At 41.6% G+C, this 20,877-nt stretch overlaps 1 protein-coding gene across 1 annotated transcript in view; it reads left to right on the top strand.

The window, feature by feature from the left end:
- Positions 1–20,877, top strand: part of si:ch211-186j3.6 (neural-cadherin) — a 294,654-nt gene that overhangs the window by 269,445 nt on the left and 4,332 nt on the right. The window contains exon 35 of the mRNA XM_041938705.1: positions 6,410–6,654. Within this exon, the coding sequence (XP_041794639.1) occupies positions 6,410–6,654 (245 nt within the window). The remainder of the gene's footprint in view (positions 1–6,409; positions 6,655–20,877) is intronic.

The raw sequence follows: 20,877 nt of genomic DNA, 5'->3' as shown, positions 1-20,877 counted from the left end.
ATAATTGATTTGATGACATTTTTATTTATAAAGCTGTATTATAATACTGGTAAAGTGTAGAGCTAATTAGCTCTACAGTGCAAGAACAATGCTGCTGCTCTTTTTCATGTCTTATGTTATCCAGTTGGCCTTCATAATATCATATACATATCCATCATTTGCATCAGGCCCTTTTACAGCTTCTTGTTTTGGAATGGGTTTCCTAGAGACAGTAAGAAGGTACCTTTAGAAAAAGTTGTCAAGCAAGTGAGTTAGGGTTAGCTTATTAGGTAAACCTAGCTAACTATAGCTACAAACTTTAATACTTGGCTGATAAAATCCACTAGTGCGAGTCATCATTTCAGCTGACAAAATCACGACAATCCTGTGTTTCGTTCTGAGTTTTAATAGAAGACATGCAACAGAAAGTAAGGGGCCGGGGCTTAGCATTGGGTCCATTTAGAGGATAAACATAATAAGATGAAAACATAAGCAAGCAAAAACAAAACTAATGTTGAATATTAGTTTACAGTAGCAACATTTACAGCACAAAGCTTTATCATTAATTATTATTATTATTATAATTGTTATTATTATTAGGAGGGACCCTGGCTGATCTGCAGCAGAATCAGCAGCTCTTTTGAGTTTTTCCCTTCACTGTCCATTAACAAAAGCAGATTCACTTGTGCAGCAGAAAACACAAGTTGCATGACAGCATGAAACTGAGTTGAAAATCCCTTAAAAATAGTCTGATCCTTTCAAAAAATGGTCAAAACCAAAAGTGATCAGTCCTCATAAAGTCCACACCACACCTGACACTTATTGCTGTGAGTTAGTGTGCATGCTCAGCTATGACATGATAAGACACTCGTCACAGCACTGATTCCAGCCATGGAGTGACAGGCAATGATAAGAGAGAGCAGACAAAAGAGAAGCACTGTTATGCAGTTGACTGACAGGCGTCCTGTTTTCAACACCTACACAGAGCAGGCAGGCACAATGAATAGGCCTACTGAATGCTGAGCTTTTGTTATGCCACAATAATCCCACCCACAGTTAATTACCTTTTAAAATGTTGTGTCTCAAACAGCTAGGTCTGTGTTTTTCCTCTCGTTATCAAGATAGCTGACATTTAAAACCACAATAAAAGAAAAGCATGAAACTATGACCTGGGAGTTTAAATGATACAGACTTTGGCTGTCTTGGAGAAGTCATTTCACTTGTATTGGCCCTTATGGCAAAAATAAAATAGATTTGGTCTCAGTTCTTGACTGAAATGACCAGATTCTAATGAAAAAAATCAGCTCTGCAAATCATAGTAATAAGAGAAGCAAACAGTTTTACAGTGTGCTCCCTTCTTTCGACACTGGTTTAAATTTCCTAACACCTGCATCCCACTTTGGAGGTCTCAGCCTTAATGCTCTATTACCACTGGGGTCAGTTTGGACTTCACCTTCCACATCTGTTCCAGTTGTTCCTTCAGCCCCTGGTACGTCTCGATCCTCTCATGCTCCTTCTTTCTGATGTTACTGTCAGCTGCCACGTCTATCGCATCGTCACCGTCTGCTCCTTCTCAACCACCACGAAGCCTGGTTGGTCAGCCAGCTGCTGCTTGTCAGTCTGGAACCTGAAGTCCCACAGGATCTTAGCTCTCAAACACTTTCGGTGGTGTTTCCCATTTGGACTTGGGCACTTCTAATCCATACTTTCAGCTACTTGGTTATGCCCCTCAGTGTGGGCTGTCCTCGATTGTATCATACATCCTGCTATGATGCGCTGAACTGTCTCAGGGCCTCTGTGCTATCCTTCAGGCCAGCCTCTTTCAGCCACTGGTATGATTTCTTGATGTCAGCCACTTCCTCTGTCTGCCAGCGGTACATCCTATAAGGGGGCTTGGTCGTCCACAATATTTTCTGTTAATGTCTCTCAGGATGCTCCTTGTTTCATCCTGGATTGGATTTTATTGGACAGCAGTTTAAAGGTGTTGTACCCTTGAGGGGATCCTTCATGATCAGGATTGGCCTTACATGTGTTAGACACTCTGGGTGGGTGCCTGCTGTTAGCAGCTCACTCATTTGTGCTGCCAAGCGATCATGGTGGTGTGGTCTAGCTCCTCATGCCATGTTGGATGTCTTTCACTCAGATGTTGATTAGTTCTTGGTGTGGGAGGTTGCTGTGGTCTCCTCTCAGGTCCACCAGCCATTTAGCATTGGTGTTGGCTCTTTCACCTGTATGCACTTCCAGTTTTGCACAGGCTCAGCTCTGGGTGGGTCTTTCATTTCCTTGCAGCTGGGAGTTCACCCTAGACGGGTCGTTAGAGAACAGGCCGTTTATTCTCTTGGCGTCTGCTTCTCTGGTGTACGTCTTCAGCCCAGCAGCCAGAGCTGTGAGTCTTTGTTGGCAGTCTCTCTTATGGACATCTAGTAGCACCACCTTTCAGTCCAGGACTTGTCTCTCATGACATGACAGGCTAGCAGGCTAACGCTAATCATCCTCAGTTCAGTGGATGCGACTGTCATGACTGGTGTTGGTGCATCATTTAGTCATCATTCACATCTGATGATCACTTTAGTTGTATTTGTTTAATGTTCTCAGGTAGGCTTGTGTGTAGCATTGCGGGCCTAGTCCTGAGAACCTTAATGGAGGTTTTCCCTGACCAGGATTTGAAAATCTGATTTCCTGTTTGAAAACCACTGTGTCATCCATATTATGGCATATTTTGTACTTTTGTACTTTTATTAAATTCAATTTTTACACTCTGTAGTACTTTTGTGACACACCTAGGACCGACCTTGCATTAGTGGAGAGATGTCAGAGTGATGGGGCTGCCACCAGTGTTGGGCAGCAGTGGTGTTAAAAGTAGCAATGTTAGTAGTTGGACTACATTTATCAGTAATGTGGTTTCAATCAGATAGCTTTTCAGTAGCTTAGCTCTTTCATTGATCAAGTAATGGGTCAGCGTCTACACAAGCTACATTTTCGCAAGCATTTCTCATGCTCAAGCGCAGCGAAGCTTCCTGCTGCAGTCTGAAGAAAAAAACGGGAGGATCACATCACTGATGTGTATGTGCAGCCGACAGAAGCACCTCCATATGACGGTGATATCACATAAGAATCCTCGTGCTGATGCCTAAACTTGATAAAAAGATGGCAGAGGAATTGATCCTGAGGGAGTTTGGAATATCATTCTTTTTCTACAGTGGTTTGGGTGGAGACCTTCAATTTTGAGTGAACAGTTTGTCTAAATTGAGCATACACATGCAAGCACAGGTACACACACACAAACATGTTGAACACACTCACTCTCACCACCTGCCTTTTGTATTATGTGGAGCACATGTTTTTGTTTCTTTTACTACGAGCCTTCGGTTCCCTACAGGCAAGAGCTACTTCCATGCCCAATATCATACCATATATTTATAGTACAATATTAGGAATACCAGCAGTTCTAGTGGAATTTTTTTTTTCCTTCATTATTCGTGATAAAACATTTGAACAATGAGGTGGACGATAATTCAAATTTTACATGAAAGATTGAATATTTAATGATCTGCATTTAAGAAAAGAATATTTCTTCACCATCCACGTGTGACTAAAATTCTTGGTTAGCCAACTAACACACTTGGTTAAAGGTTGTGTGTATCCACAAAACTGCACTAATGAATATTTTTTTTCAACAATAGATCTAATTAATATATGAGAATGGAGTCACACAGAATTATCACCCACCCCTCCCACAGCTCCACGGACTGTTTCTCCTTCCTTTCAGCTCATTGTTCTGTTTTACAGCACTCAACTTGTTACGTTTTAAGGGTTAAATAGACTTTAACGCTAAGCTCAGACAGAGTGAACAGGAGTAAGCAAAACAGTTTTTATAAATGTTCAGCAAGCAAACCGGCAATGAGTCCAAAATAAGCAGGGTTTGAGAGTGCAAAGTCCAAGAAGCTTCAGATCAGAGTCGCCATGGAGAGCAGACAGACTGGGTCCAGACGAGGTTTCCACAGGGAGAACAGACAGGCAGGGCGCAGACAAGAGCAGGTGACTGGATTCACCGGAGCACAAACACTCGCTGAGTTTAAGGTCAGGTAATTGAGCACTGACAGATACCTAACAGACAGAGAGACCGGGCACATAAGAAAGTCTCTCTCATTACCAGACTAGCAGGCAGACGATTCAACGAATACTGGAGGATCTTCTGGAGCTTATATACTGTGTAGTCAGGTGGGGCTTGATTGCTTCATTGGGCACACCTGTGCTCAATCAGCGAGGAAGCGGGCTCGACCTGTCGGCCACGCCCTGCAGAGATGCAACCCAACAAGACGGACAGGGGTGAGACAGACAAGAGGAGGGGAAGACACAGAAGCACAAAAGGGAGGAGAGGAGACTGCAGATCTCCACATAACTTTTAAAAAAAGGTTTGGTTGCATCTCACCACTTTCATCAACCCTGTTTCCAGCAGCAGCAGGCAGCTAAGTGAACTTATTGTGCATTGCCTACCGAGCACTTATCATCAGATACACAGTGTTAGCATCTTGTGAACAAAGTGGAATGTTTAGCAGCTAAAGAGCCAGATATATTTTTCTCAGGAGCTGGTCGAGTCAAAATTGCTGAAAAGGAGACTTATATTTGTCGATGGCCAGAAACATGACTCTAAGTGAACTGTAATGTGTCTGCTGCACGTGGACAGGGGGAACTGCTTGCTAACACTTTTGCCATAACAGCTCTTTAAAGTGATAAGTTGTAGGTGTTGTTCTCACAGCTTTTTCTGCTGCCCCGAGTCGAAAAGAGACGCTCAGTTTTAAAGGATTGTGTCAGTGTTTTAACAGGGTGTAGCTCCTTAACTGCAAATCATGTACTGTGTACTTCCCATTTTTTGCTGTCCTGTGTCAAATGCATGGCGCGTATTTAGGATATATTTTGTTTTTGAAAGCTGCATTGTTCATGCCAGGTGCATTTATACTTCTACATTTAGGGTTACATCGTGTGCAGGCTCCGAGGTTACACTGTAGGCTTTGCCATAGCTGATGCGCACCTCTCGATAAATGACTAATTATAACTACACATTGGAGGTACAGCGGCAACTGAGATGTCACGTGGGGACTGCGAGAAATGCGATTGGTTGGCATGAGCTGCTAGTGTTTGTGTTTGCTGCTACTGGAGAAACAACATGAGGCAAGCTGAACAAAAAGTAGATAAGAAATAAATAAATGAAAGCACTATGCAGCCTGACCGTGTACATTGTTATGCATCTAGAGTGCAGTGATGATATCAAAAGGGGAAATCTGATGCTCAACTATAAATTGTAATTTCTGTTAATCCCTTGTTTTGACAATAAATTCACCTTGAGGGTCATCTTAGTCTAGTGTTTGGATGTCACATTACTACCACGAACCCCCACTTTGCTGTCAGAAAAATTGTGCATGACATCACTATTGCAGTCCGGTGTATGTGTGTGCACATGCTGTTAATGAGATGTAGTATAGTGGCTCACTTATGAAACATCGCTCTATGATACATTGCGTGGAGACAGCACGTGAGACGCTTACATCCTCATCCAACACCCCAAACCTCTGAAATGTTGCCAGTGAACATAAATCGCTCGAGCAGATTAGTTGCATATGAGCATTATTCACAGGAGACAGAGTTTGGCAGAAGATACTATTAACCCCTTTCGTCTGGACTCGTCTTCAGGTGGAAGAGGAGCAGCTCTGAGAGAACTTAGAGTACCATTTTAAATTGAATGTTGCTGTTTCGTAGTAAAATTGAGTCAATATTAATAAGCGTGAACAAATCCCCGGAGACCAGAGGCAAGACTCATCTCTGATGTCATCAGAATGTACAGCCTGGAGCTGCTCCATAGACATTGAATGGGATGCTGAATTAATGGGCTCATAAAATGTTTGTTTGAGCTGTTACACCCAAATGAGCTTTTAATTATAGTGGTGCTCTCTGAAGTGAGGCAGAAAATGTGCCCCTGTCTGCATAAAATCATTGTAGTTATTGCCCGCGCCGCAGTCAGCATTTTCATCTCCTCCAGTTCATCCTCTATTGAGGTGTACGCTTGTGTGAGATCACAGATCAAAGGACAGTAATTAGCTTTTTGCGCTGTGGGAAATGGTAATAAACATCCAATAAGACTTCATTTTATCCTGCGTGCTCACGTTCATGTTCATTACATCTTCTCCTTCTATAACTGTCCGATATGATTTGTTCTAATACCACCGTTCCTCTATATTTATTTACATGCTGTTTTTTTTCTTTGACACTTCTGTTACTGTCTCTGTAAGGACACATTTCCTCAGAGGGATTATTATTATTAGGACTCATGCATATCCATGTGATCTTACCTACAGGCATTTTGCAATTATTCTGTTTTCCTTTAATTCTTCTTCTTTCCTTCCCCTCCCTGCATTCACCCTGTTCTTTGCAGATGTCCTCCTGGCCACATGATCCGTGTGAATGGGACCAGAAAGTCTTGCGTCTACACCCTCTGTGCTACGCGGCCTTGTCACCGGGGGACCTGCGTGGCCCAGTCACCGTCCAAATTCACCTGCCACTGCCCAGAGGGTTACAGGGGACATCACTGTGAGACGACACTGGCCATCTACCGGGAGGACGTGGGCCTGAGCTTCAGCTCCCTCTTTGCCATCTGTATCTGCTTCATGGCTTTACTAGGTAGCTACTGCATCCACTGCATGCTACACATACAGTAATGGTAAGATAACTGAGAAAGGACAGCACAGCAGGGCGGCTTTTTTATAGTGTGTGTTTTGAATTTGTGATGGCATCTTGCCTTCCCCTATTAAACATAGATGCTAAACAGTCACAGTGTGAAAAAGGAACCCAACCAGGATCAGAACTTACCCCATGACAGGACTAGAACTAAGGAAAAATCTGTCAGCTTGGGGTCTATTCTCATTATTTTGTTCAGTATGACTATTTTTGTAACACTATCAATATCTTACTTTGCCTTTAGAGGGATGTGGATATAGCAAAACTGGGACCTGACAACAAACACCACTTTCAATTGGATGTAGTAATTCCTGTAAAGGGCTCCTTTTGGCTTAGGCTCCTAATCTTTATCTACATCTCTCACAAATAATAAAATAATAATAATTTGCAATATGCAAATGTGTTAAATCTAAGTAGTGAGCTAAGGTGAAACACAATGTACTGTGTTTGAGGAATATATGTTAAATGTCTGAGCATTCTCTCTGTCAACAGTCCAGCCATAGAGCATTATCTCACTGATTATCTCACTTGTTGAAATTGTACTGCGTCTCGTAGTCATAACTCAGTTAATGAACATTATCTTAGCTCATTGCCTCTAATGTCCATCATGAATAAACGTCCATAAATTATCTTGCAAACAGAGAAAAATACCCGCCGTAGAACTCAGGACTCGCCTCCTCGATATCAAAGTAATCCAGTGATCATTGTCAGTGCATCTCAGTCTGCAAACGCAGACCAATTTGTACCACTTTGCAAAAAATATGGCTCAAAAGGAGCTCAAAAAGGAGCCCACAGGTAACCCCCAAGGCATTATGGGAATTGTAGTCTGAAAACATGGACCGTGATTTTTCCCTTAAGCAAAGTAAGACAGGGAATAGCCCTCTAAAATGACTGAAAAAACGTTTTTGGAAGGGTTGCAGGGGCTACAGTTATCCCAGTTTTGTCTGAGGGGACGCCCACAGTGTCAGACTTTGAAAAGCCCTGAAGGAGGAAATCACTTTTGAATGCAATAATAGGTTCATGAATATTCTTCATGACTCTTGACTTTCAGTTGCATGTCCCTTTGATAATGAACTGTATTATATAACTTAATGTCAGTAATGACCTGAGCAGAGTTGTCACTGTAGTTAGGTTTTCTTCACCAAAAGGTCAGAAAGTCTCCAGAGGCTTCAGAGGTTAGAACTACAGCTACTGAACGTCTGTGGTGTACTGTACATGCACTTCCTCTGGCCTGTGGGTGAAAGGACTGAAACACACTGGTGTCTGATCGTCTATTGTTAAAATCCACATATTTCTTTTGGCCCGACTTTCTGATTTTGCTTGATGAATATGCATCCACCTGTGCCTTGAGCTCTGTGTTCCTGCTCCTAAAGGATCCTCTGCTGAGAGCGCCTGAGGCGCAGTCATGCACAGAGGGTGAGTTGTCAGTACAATGACATGTTCTCCTTGTTTAATTGAGGACAATACAACAGGACAGTAAAGAGCAGTATGAGAAAAAGCACAGTGCAAGACGAAAAAAAAGCAGATCACAGAAGTACAGAATAAAACAGGATACAGCACAATACCAGAAGAAAAACAAGAGGGAGCTGAAAAGATTACAAAGCTGAGGCAGCGTACAACGCAGCGAGAGAAGGGAAAGTAGGAGATGTGTAGTGCTGAGATGGAAGGTGTCAGTGTCACATTGCTGATGGCCATGTCTGCTTGTCTCATTGGTGATTCAGAGGGCACCTCCACCCCACCCTGAGACCAGACAGGCACAGCTCAAATGATCATTTCTCCTTCTCTTCTTCTCACCTCCATTCCATTGGCTTTGGGCTCATATTAAATGCGACATCCAACCTTGATCCTGCTGAGGTTCAGTTCTGTTTTAAGTGTTAATTACTTGATTTGTAGGCGTATAAGGTGCTGTTTACCCAAACCTGCAGAAATTGAGATCAATGCTCCGGGGCCTTTGGTAGTAATTTCAATCGGTAGAGCATTCCCTGCTCGATCAGTCAAGCGTTCCTCACTCTGAAATTTAAGTAGCAGCAAGAGAGACTTTTTTTAATGCCATCATCCAATATTGGTTGTACAAACTCCACATGTTTGAATAGCAAGAGAAAAAGGAGGGCAGCAACTCTCTTGATGCAGTCCTGAAGAAAATGGGCTGTTCTTTAGAGAATGTGGCAACTTTATGAGGCAATAAAGCAATTAATCCACTCTGAAACAGAATTTATATTAGGTCCTTCTCTTTTATCTCGTTGTCCAGTCTCGTATGTATGTACCTACGGGGTTTCATGCAGCAAAATTTGGCAATTACCGAATCATAGCCATGTGACTGAAGAGAGTCTAAACTTAGCCCCACTGATGCTGTGGCTGCAGGGTTGGCAGTGATGGTCAGCTGGACCAGCCTGAGATATCACAGCAAGTATCGGATGGGTCGCCTTTGCAGTTTGTTCAGACTGTGATGATTTCATTTGGCGACCCCCTGACTTTCCTCTAGCATCCACAAGTTTTTGTTTGGTACATGCATGTTCCCCACAAATGACTTGATTTATCTTTGGTCATCTTCTTCTCTTCTTATCTTTCTGTTCCACCGTCAGGTCAAATTGTTTGTCCAATAATTTGGTCCAGCCTCACAAAGTCACGAGCATGATGGCTGAAGACTGTTTGACTTCTTCATGATTAAGGAAGGGTAAAGGTTATCAATGATTGTATAAGATTTTTCAATATTAATTTGGAAATAACAAAATGAATCAACACCAGGGAACATTCAGGCCTGACCTTTTTCAGTTATTTCTCTCGCTTTTCCAAATGTGTTTTTTTTTTTCATCTTCATCTTAATTGAGAAACTTTAGATTGGAAAAGTGACTTTGCAATTTCTTACATAGTCGAGTTGATGCCCCTGGTCTGAACTGTTTCATCCAAAGAGGAGCCTTGGAGTTGCTCTGTTACTCATCTATTGATGGGAGTGGGAGACTGGCAGAGCTGACCCGGTGACGGTCCCCAGGGTGCTCCTCTCAGGTTGTGAGTTCACAGCAAAGTTTCTAGTTGGGAAATGTCAGCACAGCCACACACCATGTCAAAGTCCAATCGGCTACCTCTTGACAATATTAATGATTAATGACATAGCCCTCTGAATTTATCATGTAGCTTGAATATTGATTTGGAACTCAACGATGGAAATTAATGTATTCTGCTTGCTTACGTGATTGTAGCTGTGTGTAAATATCACACTCTCTTCACATAATACACCTTTTCTCCCTCCTCTTGTGTCTCTGCTGCCATTGCTCTCTCTTAACACTGCGTCACTGTATTCTTAACCTCATTTACTGCTGGTGGTTTGACATTGATATGCTCTCCCGTATTTATGGAGCTGTCAGACCATGCACTTTGCCATGGTTTCTCGCATTATTATTCCATTATTATTCTCATTCCAGCCCTGTTTCTGTCCTTTGCAGAACACACAGCACTGATTTGATGCAACATATAGAATTTATTTTATTCTTTTCACCCGAAAGGGAAAGTTCAATTTAGTCAGAGATGGACTGTTATTTTAAGCGATCTGTGATGATTATTTAGCCAAGGTGAACGAAATTTTCGTTCTTTAATACAACCACTTTATCCACTGTGAGGCTGAAATACAGTATTAGAGAAATGGAGAACGGTAGTTGGGGATCATGAACTAGAATTTTGAAAATTGGAAACGAAATTGAAAACCTAGAATTGAAAGTTTAAACTGAAACTGTGTTTTGTTTCATTCTCTCGTTTCTCTCTTTGCTGTCCATCTAACACAGCTGTTTTCACTTTTTGTGTCCGAGAAACACCAACAACCTGACATCCATACAAAATAACCTCTATAACAGGTGTTCATCATATCTAATATCTAATATCATATCATATTTAATCATGTCATTAGCATTTATTTCTATTTGCTAATGTCCAATAAGATTTGACAAACAACTGTATTACCTGTGAAATATTAATTAATTAACAAAGTAATTTAAGAATTCATCTGTATGTACGTGTGTTGGTGTCTCAGACTGGGTAAAGAATCAGATTTGTTTTCTGCACGACCCCAGAACAGTTCAGTCCGATCCAGTTCACAACCACACAAAGACAAACCACTCAAAACTCCGCTCCCTGGTTTACGGATCCCCATTTAGCTCAGCAGGTCTCCCTTCAATCACTGAGAAAGGACTTGACTAGAGTGAACTTTATCTTTTTGTATGGTTGGCCAGCTGTAAAAGAAGAAATCTGTAACATAGAAAATCACCGTTCTGATGGTTCTGCGTGGCAGTAAGAATTCATACAGGTTTAGAGTGTGGAGATCAAAAAGGATATCAGATTAGGGACACGCAGATGTTGGTCAGTGAGTCACATCCTGAATTTATCCATACAATCTCCTCTCCCAAATGAGCTAAGCATTCAGTTCAATGATTGCCGCCTTGATTCTATCAGGGTCCTTCAGGGTGAGGATATTTCCAAGGTTATCTTTGTGGATTGTTGAGAGTTTGGAGGCAGATTGAGCCGACAGGATGGCAGTTAGTAAAGCACATGAGAGAGATTCAAACTTTTCTTAACATATAATGGGCCTTAATCTGGCAGCCAATGAAGAACCGCAGAATTAAAAACTAATCATAACACACACAGGGTTGTAATGGTCTACAATAGCTCTAAAGATGAATGTTATATAGTAGGCACAGTGTAACAAGCAAATACATGGTTGGTTTTCACAGGTCAAGAGCACAATGGCAGTTTGATGAAGTGCAAGCAGACAGTTTCACTATAGTTCCTGAGGTTTTAATTCACATCTTAATTTCTTTCAAGAGAGATCTGCCAAAAACATCAGCGTCAAGACAAACATTCAGAGAATTCATAAGATCAGCTCACAATGCCCAAAAGCAAAACACAGTCAATTTCATCATAATGAAATTAATGATTAACGTCAGTCTTTGCTGTGTAAGTGCGCCAAACGGCAGCAGTCTGACAGCACAGCAGCGAGCTCGCGGGCCAAGCCCATTTTAATCTTGACTAAACACAGCATAGACAGCCCCATATTGAGCCCTCCACCACATCCTTCATATTCTGCAGAATACCCAGATCTCTCCAGCTGAAAGTACATTAATACCTACTTAAGTCATGTGGAGCTGGATGTACTGCGGAGGAAGACGTGAGAACATTATGATCCAACCAAGCAATGCAAGTCAAAAATAATTAGCCTGATAGGGAATCTGCATTTACGCACTGACAGTCATTACAGTTAGCAACGCGTAGAGGAGAACATGCATGTTCTGAACCTTTGCCTTACCTCCTCACACAGACACGTGTGACATCATTCACCTTCACCGAAAGAAACATAGATAAAACCAACCAATCACTCAGCATCAGACATGGATGTAATTATTATAATACTGTAGCAATGTTAAACTTCTAAAAAATCATCATGAGCTATGATTTGTTTGATTCCCTGTTTAGCACACAGTATATTATAGGTAATGCATTCTATTAAGCGTTTTATATTTTGGGGGGGGTTCATGGTAGCAACTCCTGTTTTTACATTACTGCATAGGTATACTGAAATATACTAAGGTTTATAGGTATATGATAATAATATAATGCTGTATATATATTACAGCATTCTATCATAGGTGGAGGGTCATACTGACTAAGCACCTTGCACCTGAGATTCTTGAACAAGCCACCAAACATTCACCGTGGGAAAATGCTAACGTCAGTTTGCAGACTAGTTAGCTAATCGGTGCTCAGCGGCAGCACACAACAGTTCACCAACGTCACTTCGGTCCTTTCTGACAGTGGTACTGTTGAGTCCTGCAGGATATGTGGAAAGTCTGCAAAAACGTTGCTGCGAGGACGATATGACTGGTGATAAGTAAGCAAATATTAAGTGTGGATGTTAGTTTTACAGTTCTAGGTGCACTGCTAACATACACCCCAAACATTACAGCCGATGCCAATGAAGTAAAGAAATAAATGATTTCAAACATCAGGGCCATATCGGTGCCCTGTTGACAACAAGGCTGCTTATACTGTCATAAATATGGACAAGCAACTTACCAATAGCCAATACCACCAGACTACAGAGGAGCTTCTTCCTATATAAATGTTTATTTTTATGACTCATTATAATTTATTTATCCATTGGTATGTGGTTTGTTATGTGAGTAGAGGCATAAAGGGACATAAACTAGCATTTTTTCATCCAACCCTGTGTTGTTTTGCATAAATAAAACCTTGCACAGTGGAAACCTCTCACTGTGATTTTTGTTAGTGATCAAAAAGCCTTTACAACTGCTGCTTGAATAATTCACTTATAATAACCAAATAGTCTGCTTACTGTGTTCGTTTTGGGTCTCTTCATGCATGACAACATGTAGAAAACTATTCTAAACACTCACTACACTCCTCTGTAATTCTATTTGTTTTTGTAACCTGTTTGCTTCTGGCTGCTAACTGAGGCTGGTGGTGAGTGCACATTGAAATCAAGAAACTCATTTAAACTCCCAAAACAAGCCAATGAGATCCAGCAGTGAAACTTGGTTCTCTTCAGGTTACCTCGTGAAGCTTACTCAAACGGCTAGAAACGTCTGTTAGCCATGGAGAGACAGAAAAGTTACGGAACAGACCCTCGAGCAGGCTCTCGGTGAGGCTGTCTGTTTGATTACTTTATATTCATGTGATGAATCTAAAAAATGTAAATGAAATGCTAATCTGCATGAGAAAAGAAAAACAAAACAATCCTGTTACAGTTCACAACTGCACATGATAACTAGAAAAGGTTTGCACTACCTCCATATTTGGCCGTCTTTCCTCCTCCTCTTTTCTCTGTTTTCTCCCTTGCGCACCTGAAGGCTTGGTCCTTTTCATTATGAGCAAATAACTAATAACAAATAATGTTATCTGCCTGTGATGGGCAGCTGTCCATCAGTCAGTCAGCTCTGGCACTCTACATCTGGACACGCCCCTCTGTGTGTGCACACGGCACAGCAGCCTGCAGCTGCCGGCAGGCACTTAGTGAGGGCAGAAAATTGTGAGGATCAGGAGAGTGTTTTTCTTGCTTTTTCTTTCTTTCTTTCTTTATTATTGTTATTATTTCCATTTGTTACATTAAGGCCATTTTTTCCATTTTCCAGAAGGTGGCGCCCTAGGCGACCACCTGCATAGCCTATGGCCAGGGCCAGAATCACAATGATTCAGGTGAACAACCTGCAAATGAATGCTGTGGAAGCCAACCTGGCAGTCGCCACCAAATTGACATCAATCAATCTGAGGGTCGCTGACGGTTAGCTGGGTCTTCATCTGATTGGCCAAATGGTGTGAATGCATGGCCCATGTAGCCAGGGCTCCATCTGATTTGACTCACTGACCGAGGGGACTTACGAACCAAACTGTTTGCATATTGGGAATGACTTTAGTATTTAATTATTAAAAATGCTGCAGTAAAACACCTTGGAAACTTTCACAGAGGTGCTTGTGAACCTGCTGTTCAAAAATATAGTTGAGTTTAAGGATAATAATTTGTCATCACCCACGAGCTTTGCTGCACAAGCGATGTAGATTTCAGAGTTTCTGAAGTGCACCTGAATGCACAATGAAGTCCCTGCCCCTGTGTGTGTGTGTGTGTGTGTGTGTGTGTGTGTGTGTGTGTCAAACTGTGGCACAGACAGCAGATTTCTGATTTCTTATACTTCCCCAAAGACCTTTTTCAACACTTTCATAGCAAAAAACTTTTCACCAAACATTTCAAAAACAAATATTTATCTAACATGATATTTTTGACTGCAAAAAGGGGTCACATGTTAAAAGTTAATAGTTGAAAAGTTACTTATCACATTAAATGCAACTAATTGCTTTTTTTTTTTTTCGGAAATGAGGAGAACACTGGCCCTAATTCAGGATGAGAAGGGGAGATTGTGACCGTATATTTAGTCAGATACTGGATTGGTGACACTAATCTCTTGTATTGGTCTTTTGTGATGCTGGTTTGGAGATCTGTGCAGCATCCACATTTTAGAATTCATCACGTATTTGCAAAACATCCATATTTGAAGCATTGTCATGTTAGCATTATGCATTTCTGCAAACCACAGATATTAACGTTTCTACAATATCATAGTTCAGATTACAGCAACATAGCTGAGTTTCTCAACAAGACAAGGAGAGGATGGTAACAAGGCAAGACCTTGGGATATTGTCCAGCTGTCTTTGTGGTGACTCATGCATGTCAATATAGTGACAACATATATTCTATGAGTCTGGGCAGACATGGATGTAAACTGCAATCAGTGGAGGAATACAACTGTGAGGCTGTAATTATTCTGGTTTATTTCTGACTTTTTATCTTAACCAGCACATAGATTTGATGCAGAGTTGATTAAATGCGTGATGATTTAATTGCTGGTGGTATTTTGGATGATTTCAGGCCTTGGGTGTTTGGTTTCTACCTTCTTCATATACAGTTTTGTGTTTTTTTCGTTATTATACTGTGATGGATGGAAACCTGTGCTAGTACTCAACTGCCCAAGGTCAATATGTGAATTCTTCTCTCTGCACACGGTATGCTGCAGTTGGATTGATATCAGAGGCTTTTGCTGGCCACTTAATTAATGTCACTTCATGTCAATGTTCTTCATACAGTTGCTGGATTATTATTGCACGATGATAGGTAACTTAACTATCTTGTCACAAATGTTCATCACCTCCATCTCCTGAGAGGTTACTCATTTCCATAAATGGAAGATGAATCTGGTCTGTTGGTCTTTGGCAGTCTACAGTATGATTGGCTGCTGGTAGCCATAATTGAAGTACCAAGTTATGACAACTGACAATGCTTTAAAGAAATGGTCTACGCATAGAAATGACCTGATTGCCTTTGTTTTATCCAGAACAACACTTCTAATACTGAATCCATATACCTCTGACAGTTGATATGCTCTTTTTTAGTTTGTTGTTTTCTTTTTTTGGGGTCACATGCACAACAAGCTGTAAATACAGAACTGACACATGAACACCTCATGCGGCAGACATGTCAGCAAACAGCTGGCCTTTTAACATATCCTGTAGATGCAACATTAGCACTCACTTAGAGTTGTGTGCCAGGTCACCTGACAAACCTGACGCTACTTTTAGCTCTGATTTGGTCTCCACCGACTCCTTTGGGAAACATCTGGCTCTTAGATGCTACATACTTCGCTTTCTGAGCTGGCTGCATCCTTGGTTGCTTGTTGTTTGGCACTTAGCAGGTAGCACTGAGTACAGAAAACAGCTGCCTACTGCTGCTGGAAACAACACTGATGAGAACACTCAGAGTGCAACAAAACATTGTGCTGGAATGGCTCAAACGCTCCAAACTGCAGACTCGGTACGAATTCTCTGTTTGCTTGCCACTTCAAGCAACTCATATCATATACATTTAATTCGTTGTTACTATAAAAATGTTGATTACAACAGCTTTAAGAACATATAGAGAATTAACTTCCCAGCACTGTTGTACTGCTTATAGTAATATCTTAAAACGTCAACCATCCATTGACTGTTCATCTCTGCAGTTACTGTTTGTGGACTGGATACTCTCGGTGTTTATATTTTAACGGTAGTGTGGCCAAATGCATCCCTGGACCTCCTCCACTGTTGCTTTGGATGATCTGACATCCCACATGCTGTTGGAGGTGGATTTACACCTGGACTCTGCAATAACAAACTTCAGTGATTTCAGGACGTGCTGATACACAACTAGACTGAAGTATGCCACTATTGACAATATCTTTACAAGAGAGGGAGGAGGAGTGTGTTGAAGAAAGGCCACCATTAGATCAATAACGAGACCAATGGAGAGAGGAAAAGACAGAGACAACAGCCAATACAGCGAAAGGTCGAGAACGGATATATTGGACAGATATTGGCCTTGGATTAAGTATTATATTACGTTTCCATGGAGAGTTTTACTGTACTGTGAGCTGAATGAACAACACAGATTTTAAAAAAAATGAGGAGTCATTTACTTGCAGTTTTTTTTTTTTTTGGCATGAAAACATTCGTTACTTTTGTTACTGCAGTTGAGGGGTAGTGTTTTCCTAAACTGTGTGCGAGCTGGAAAGGAAGTCAAGACCTGCAAGTAATCAGCGAGTTGTTTTTGTTCAGGTCGTAATTTTCCTATAGACGCAATCATTTGAAGGTAGAAATCGGTGAAAACCTCATTGCACCTATACAGGGTTGGAAAAGGTTATTAGCTAAACATTGGGACTGGCCTTGAGAAAACTAAATTGGTCAAGCGACGGCACAAAAATGAGCTGCAAGAGCAGTGATAAATGGAGTGTCCAGAGACAGACAGCTGCAGTAAACAGAATTATAGCTTGATGAGGCTAAAATCCATACTACATTATTGACTTGTGTTGATGTACTCATAGACACTGATCTCATTGCAGGGCAGCTTGAATATTGATCGTCTGACTGGAAATCTTATTACACACATGCTCGTTCAGCGCCATTCGAACTGCTCAAGGTACAGTGGATTTGCCTGCTCATCAGAGAGCAGCGCCGTGCGTGCAGTCGTAGGGGCAGGGCGGAGGGTTCGAGAGGCTAAAGAGGCTAAAGTTCCGTCTGTCTTTTCATTTTTGAGACATTTTCCTTTTGGCAGTTAACAGTGCTTGCAAAAGTAATTGGGAATTGGGATGTATTCCCTCTATATCAGTTCCAGTGCTTTTTATGACTGGAGCAATTTGGAAGTGAATTGGTTAGGGTGAGACTTTGAGGAGGATGTGGAATATCTAGTGCGGTGCAGATCGCCCAAGGCATCTGCTGGAGATCAGGAGTAGCTCAGGGGCTTGACCCATCGCAGCCATTGTTGTTAAAGGCTGAGAAAAAGAAAATAGTTAAAGGCTGTTAGACAGAGGGAGGGTATGTATAAGGCAGGAGTGTGAGTTAAGCAGAGGGAGAAAGTTAAACAAAAAAAGGAGTGATGGTCAAAGAGACCACAGGACCTTGGAGGCAGTGTAAACAAATAAACACATAATCTCTCTTCTCAGGCTCACTCCTCACTCTCTCTCTCGCGCGCACACACACACACACTGTCAGAAATACCGATCAAATTCTCCATTTCTCTGTTTGCCCTCTAGAGAGGGCCTTTGAACAGAGCAGATTCATCTTGTTCGCCCTGACCTCTAGCTTCCTTACTCACTTCCCCATGGATCTCACACTAGCCACCTCTTCATAAAACACACACACGCTGCTCAGCAGATGGGAGCAGCAGGAAGCAAGTGTAAACACATGAAGACATAAACTCCACCACCATGCACCAAGCGGTAACAGACCTCTCATACCTGCAGTTTCTGTGCTTCAGTCTATCTGTGGGCTGCATTTCCTGCCTCATATAGTGCACACTAATGCACAGAGGATATTGATCCGTTCTGCATAGTACAGTCGTCCTCACAGCAGCTCGAGATTTCTCTGTGTGCCTCTATTCACATCACATCCTGCCTATTTTGCTGAATGTTCTCTCACCCAAGTGGGAAGAAGAATGAAATACCCAACAACAAAATCAGATAAAAAATATGAAAGAAACAAACAGAACAGACATAAGAACCCGAAACTGAAAAAAGTCACATATAGGGGTGATATTAATGAGAGGCTGATGATAGTTAACAGTTAGGTAGCTATTAGTATCTAGCTAATGCACCCCAACGTCTCCAAAAATGCAAATTTGGTGAACTTGTGTCTTGTTGTGATCATCTGACGGCTTGTGCTTCCTGTGCTGCCAGACTTCTATTCACCAAGATCACAGCCTTCCTGGAACCCAGCACTGAACTTAGTTAGTAAATCCAAGCTGCAGTAAACCCAAATTACCTGTCAGGTAGCATACTTGGACACAGTCACAACAAACGAGATGTCTGAGTGAAGTTTACTGGCTCACTCCGCTCCTGCTAATTATCCTTCAGAGTTACCCTGTGGCTTTTTGTTGTAGCCAAACAACTTTTCACCGAAACGCATTGTGTGCAACTACTGTGTTGTGTGCATTTAATGTTTGCTCGCTAGCCATCTTTTTCTTCCTGCTGCTTTCTGGTGAATCACCCCAGCTGTCAGTGAAATAGCTTGAAGCTGCCAACAGAAATGTTTTTTGCAATTTGCGTGCTAGCAAAACAGTGACGTCCTCATCAAAACATTGCTCTAAAGTGTCGCAGGTGATAAAAAAAAACTCCCAAGAGAACCTTTTGCACCATATCTCATTCTGTCAGAGGGCTGATGCATGATGCTCTTATTTTTAGCATTTCATATGACCCAGCCTCACATTGTCATTGGCTTTGGGAACCTCCAGGCTGGTGGACCACTGGGGGCCCCCATAGCAATGCGGACCATTGGCAGTCGGGGCAGGGGACTCAACCCATGAATGCTTTTCCCCACTCACTGCCTGTCTCACATCAGGGCCACTCTGCAGCAATCAGTCACACGTGTCTCCTGACAAAACAAAAGTCAGTTTCCTTAGCATTTTTCCCTTCTTGTTCACTGCCATTAAAAGCCACAATTCAGCTCTAAAAATGAAACAGTGAATCTCTTGAAACAATTTCATCTTATAAATCTGCCAGACACCGGAGTTGTGGTGTGGGGAACAAGCTGACAGTAAATGAATATTGATTTTTCCCGCCGTACTGTGCAGCTGGTTCCTGGCTGAGTGGAGTTGCTCTGACAGAGTTGTCCGAGAGGGGGGCTGTTTAATGGGGTGTTCTCGATTCACGGGGAGTTTCAGTGCCGTTTTTTTTTTTTTTTGTATGCTTACATGATGGACTGGCTGCTGAGTTTTAGCTGTGATGTAGGAGAGGGACGTGCAGGTTAAAAAGAAAAAGCAGAGGCTGATGGAGGAGCGACAGGAGCAGCGTGTTTTTGAATTGTTTTAGATCACAGATTTTACACGGTGATGTCTTACCTCAGATTAATAAGATCTGAACAGCCAGGGTATTTATAGTGCTGCCACTTGAAATCGTTTGTGGTATGTGATCGCTGCTGCTCTCAAATGGGATTAATCGCAGCTCTCCTATATGCAGTCTTTGCAAAAAGAGGCTTGAAGACAGCATATGACTCAGTCAGGCTCAATTAATGACGTTACAGGGCTGTAAATTATTAAATATTATCTCAGCATTGCACTCCAGTTTCTACATGTTTCTCCCTCTGCAGTTGTGCATGAAAAAAAGTCCTTTTGATTTAGTTGTTTGATTTGAGAAAAAAAAGCACAGCTGATTTAAAGTGAAAAAAACATTAATAGCAGAGTGAAACAGTGAGAATTTGTGTGGGTGTAAAGCATCTTATTATTATCGAAAGGCTAGTGAATTGTGAAGTGTTAACTAAGGAAAGAGGTGATAGAGTTGAGGCAAGGTGCAGGGGATTTGTTAGACATCTGAAAAGGTCACGGGAACACTACAGTGGGAAATGCATGTAGATTTCTACAACTGTGTGTGTGTGTGTGTGTGTGTGTGTGTCCAAATGCTGCCTACAAACCTGATTTTACCAAAGTTAAATCACCTCCACATTTTATCCTGAAGTGAAACTGAAAGTAATCACTTCCCCTTCTTTTCTCCCACATACATTTTTTAATTAATGTTAACATCTCCTGGAATCTAACAGAATATCCGTGTTAAATATGAACAATTCACAAAGCTGTCAAATGGTAATGGGAGTGTACAGTACAGCGTACTAATTATCTGTGCGTCCGCTGGCCAGGGCATCATTAATATTCTTTGAATCTAATGTAATCCGTGACCAAACACTGTCTGCACAGCCTGCAGCGGCCATAATCTAAAGCATGTTCTATGCCTACAGGGCCTGTCATGTCATCAACACTTATAATTACCCTTTACCACTGACATATTGGCACATGTAAGAATGTATGTGACTCATCATTCTAATCTGCGCTTTAAATAGCTTAATGTGAGTAGTGGTACTGGCCCGCCAGGCCAGTCATGTGAGGCTTTGATATCATGCTGTTTAACTTAATACTCAATAAGTGATCAACATGATAGAGGGAAAACTTAAAGTGACACCTTTCACTGATATGATTCTAATGCAACATTATGACCATCTGGAAAGTATGTATGAATATATTCTACTGTTATTCTGGGGGTCACTAGAGAATTGATGTCACCAGAGTGGTGGAATATTATGTTTAAGAGAAATAGAAAA

Source organism: Chelmon rostratus, chromosome 1 (assembly GCF_017976325.1).
Source record: "Chelmon rostratus isolate fCheRos1 chromosome 1, fCheRos1.pri, whole genome shotgun sequence".
NCBI classification, from domain to species: domain Eukaryota; kingdom Metazoa; phylum Chordata; class Actinopteri; order Chaetodontiformes; family Chaetodontidae; genus Chelmon; species Chelmon rostratus.
This window is presented reverse-complemented; position numbering and strand designations above follow the sequence as displayed.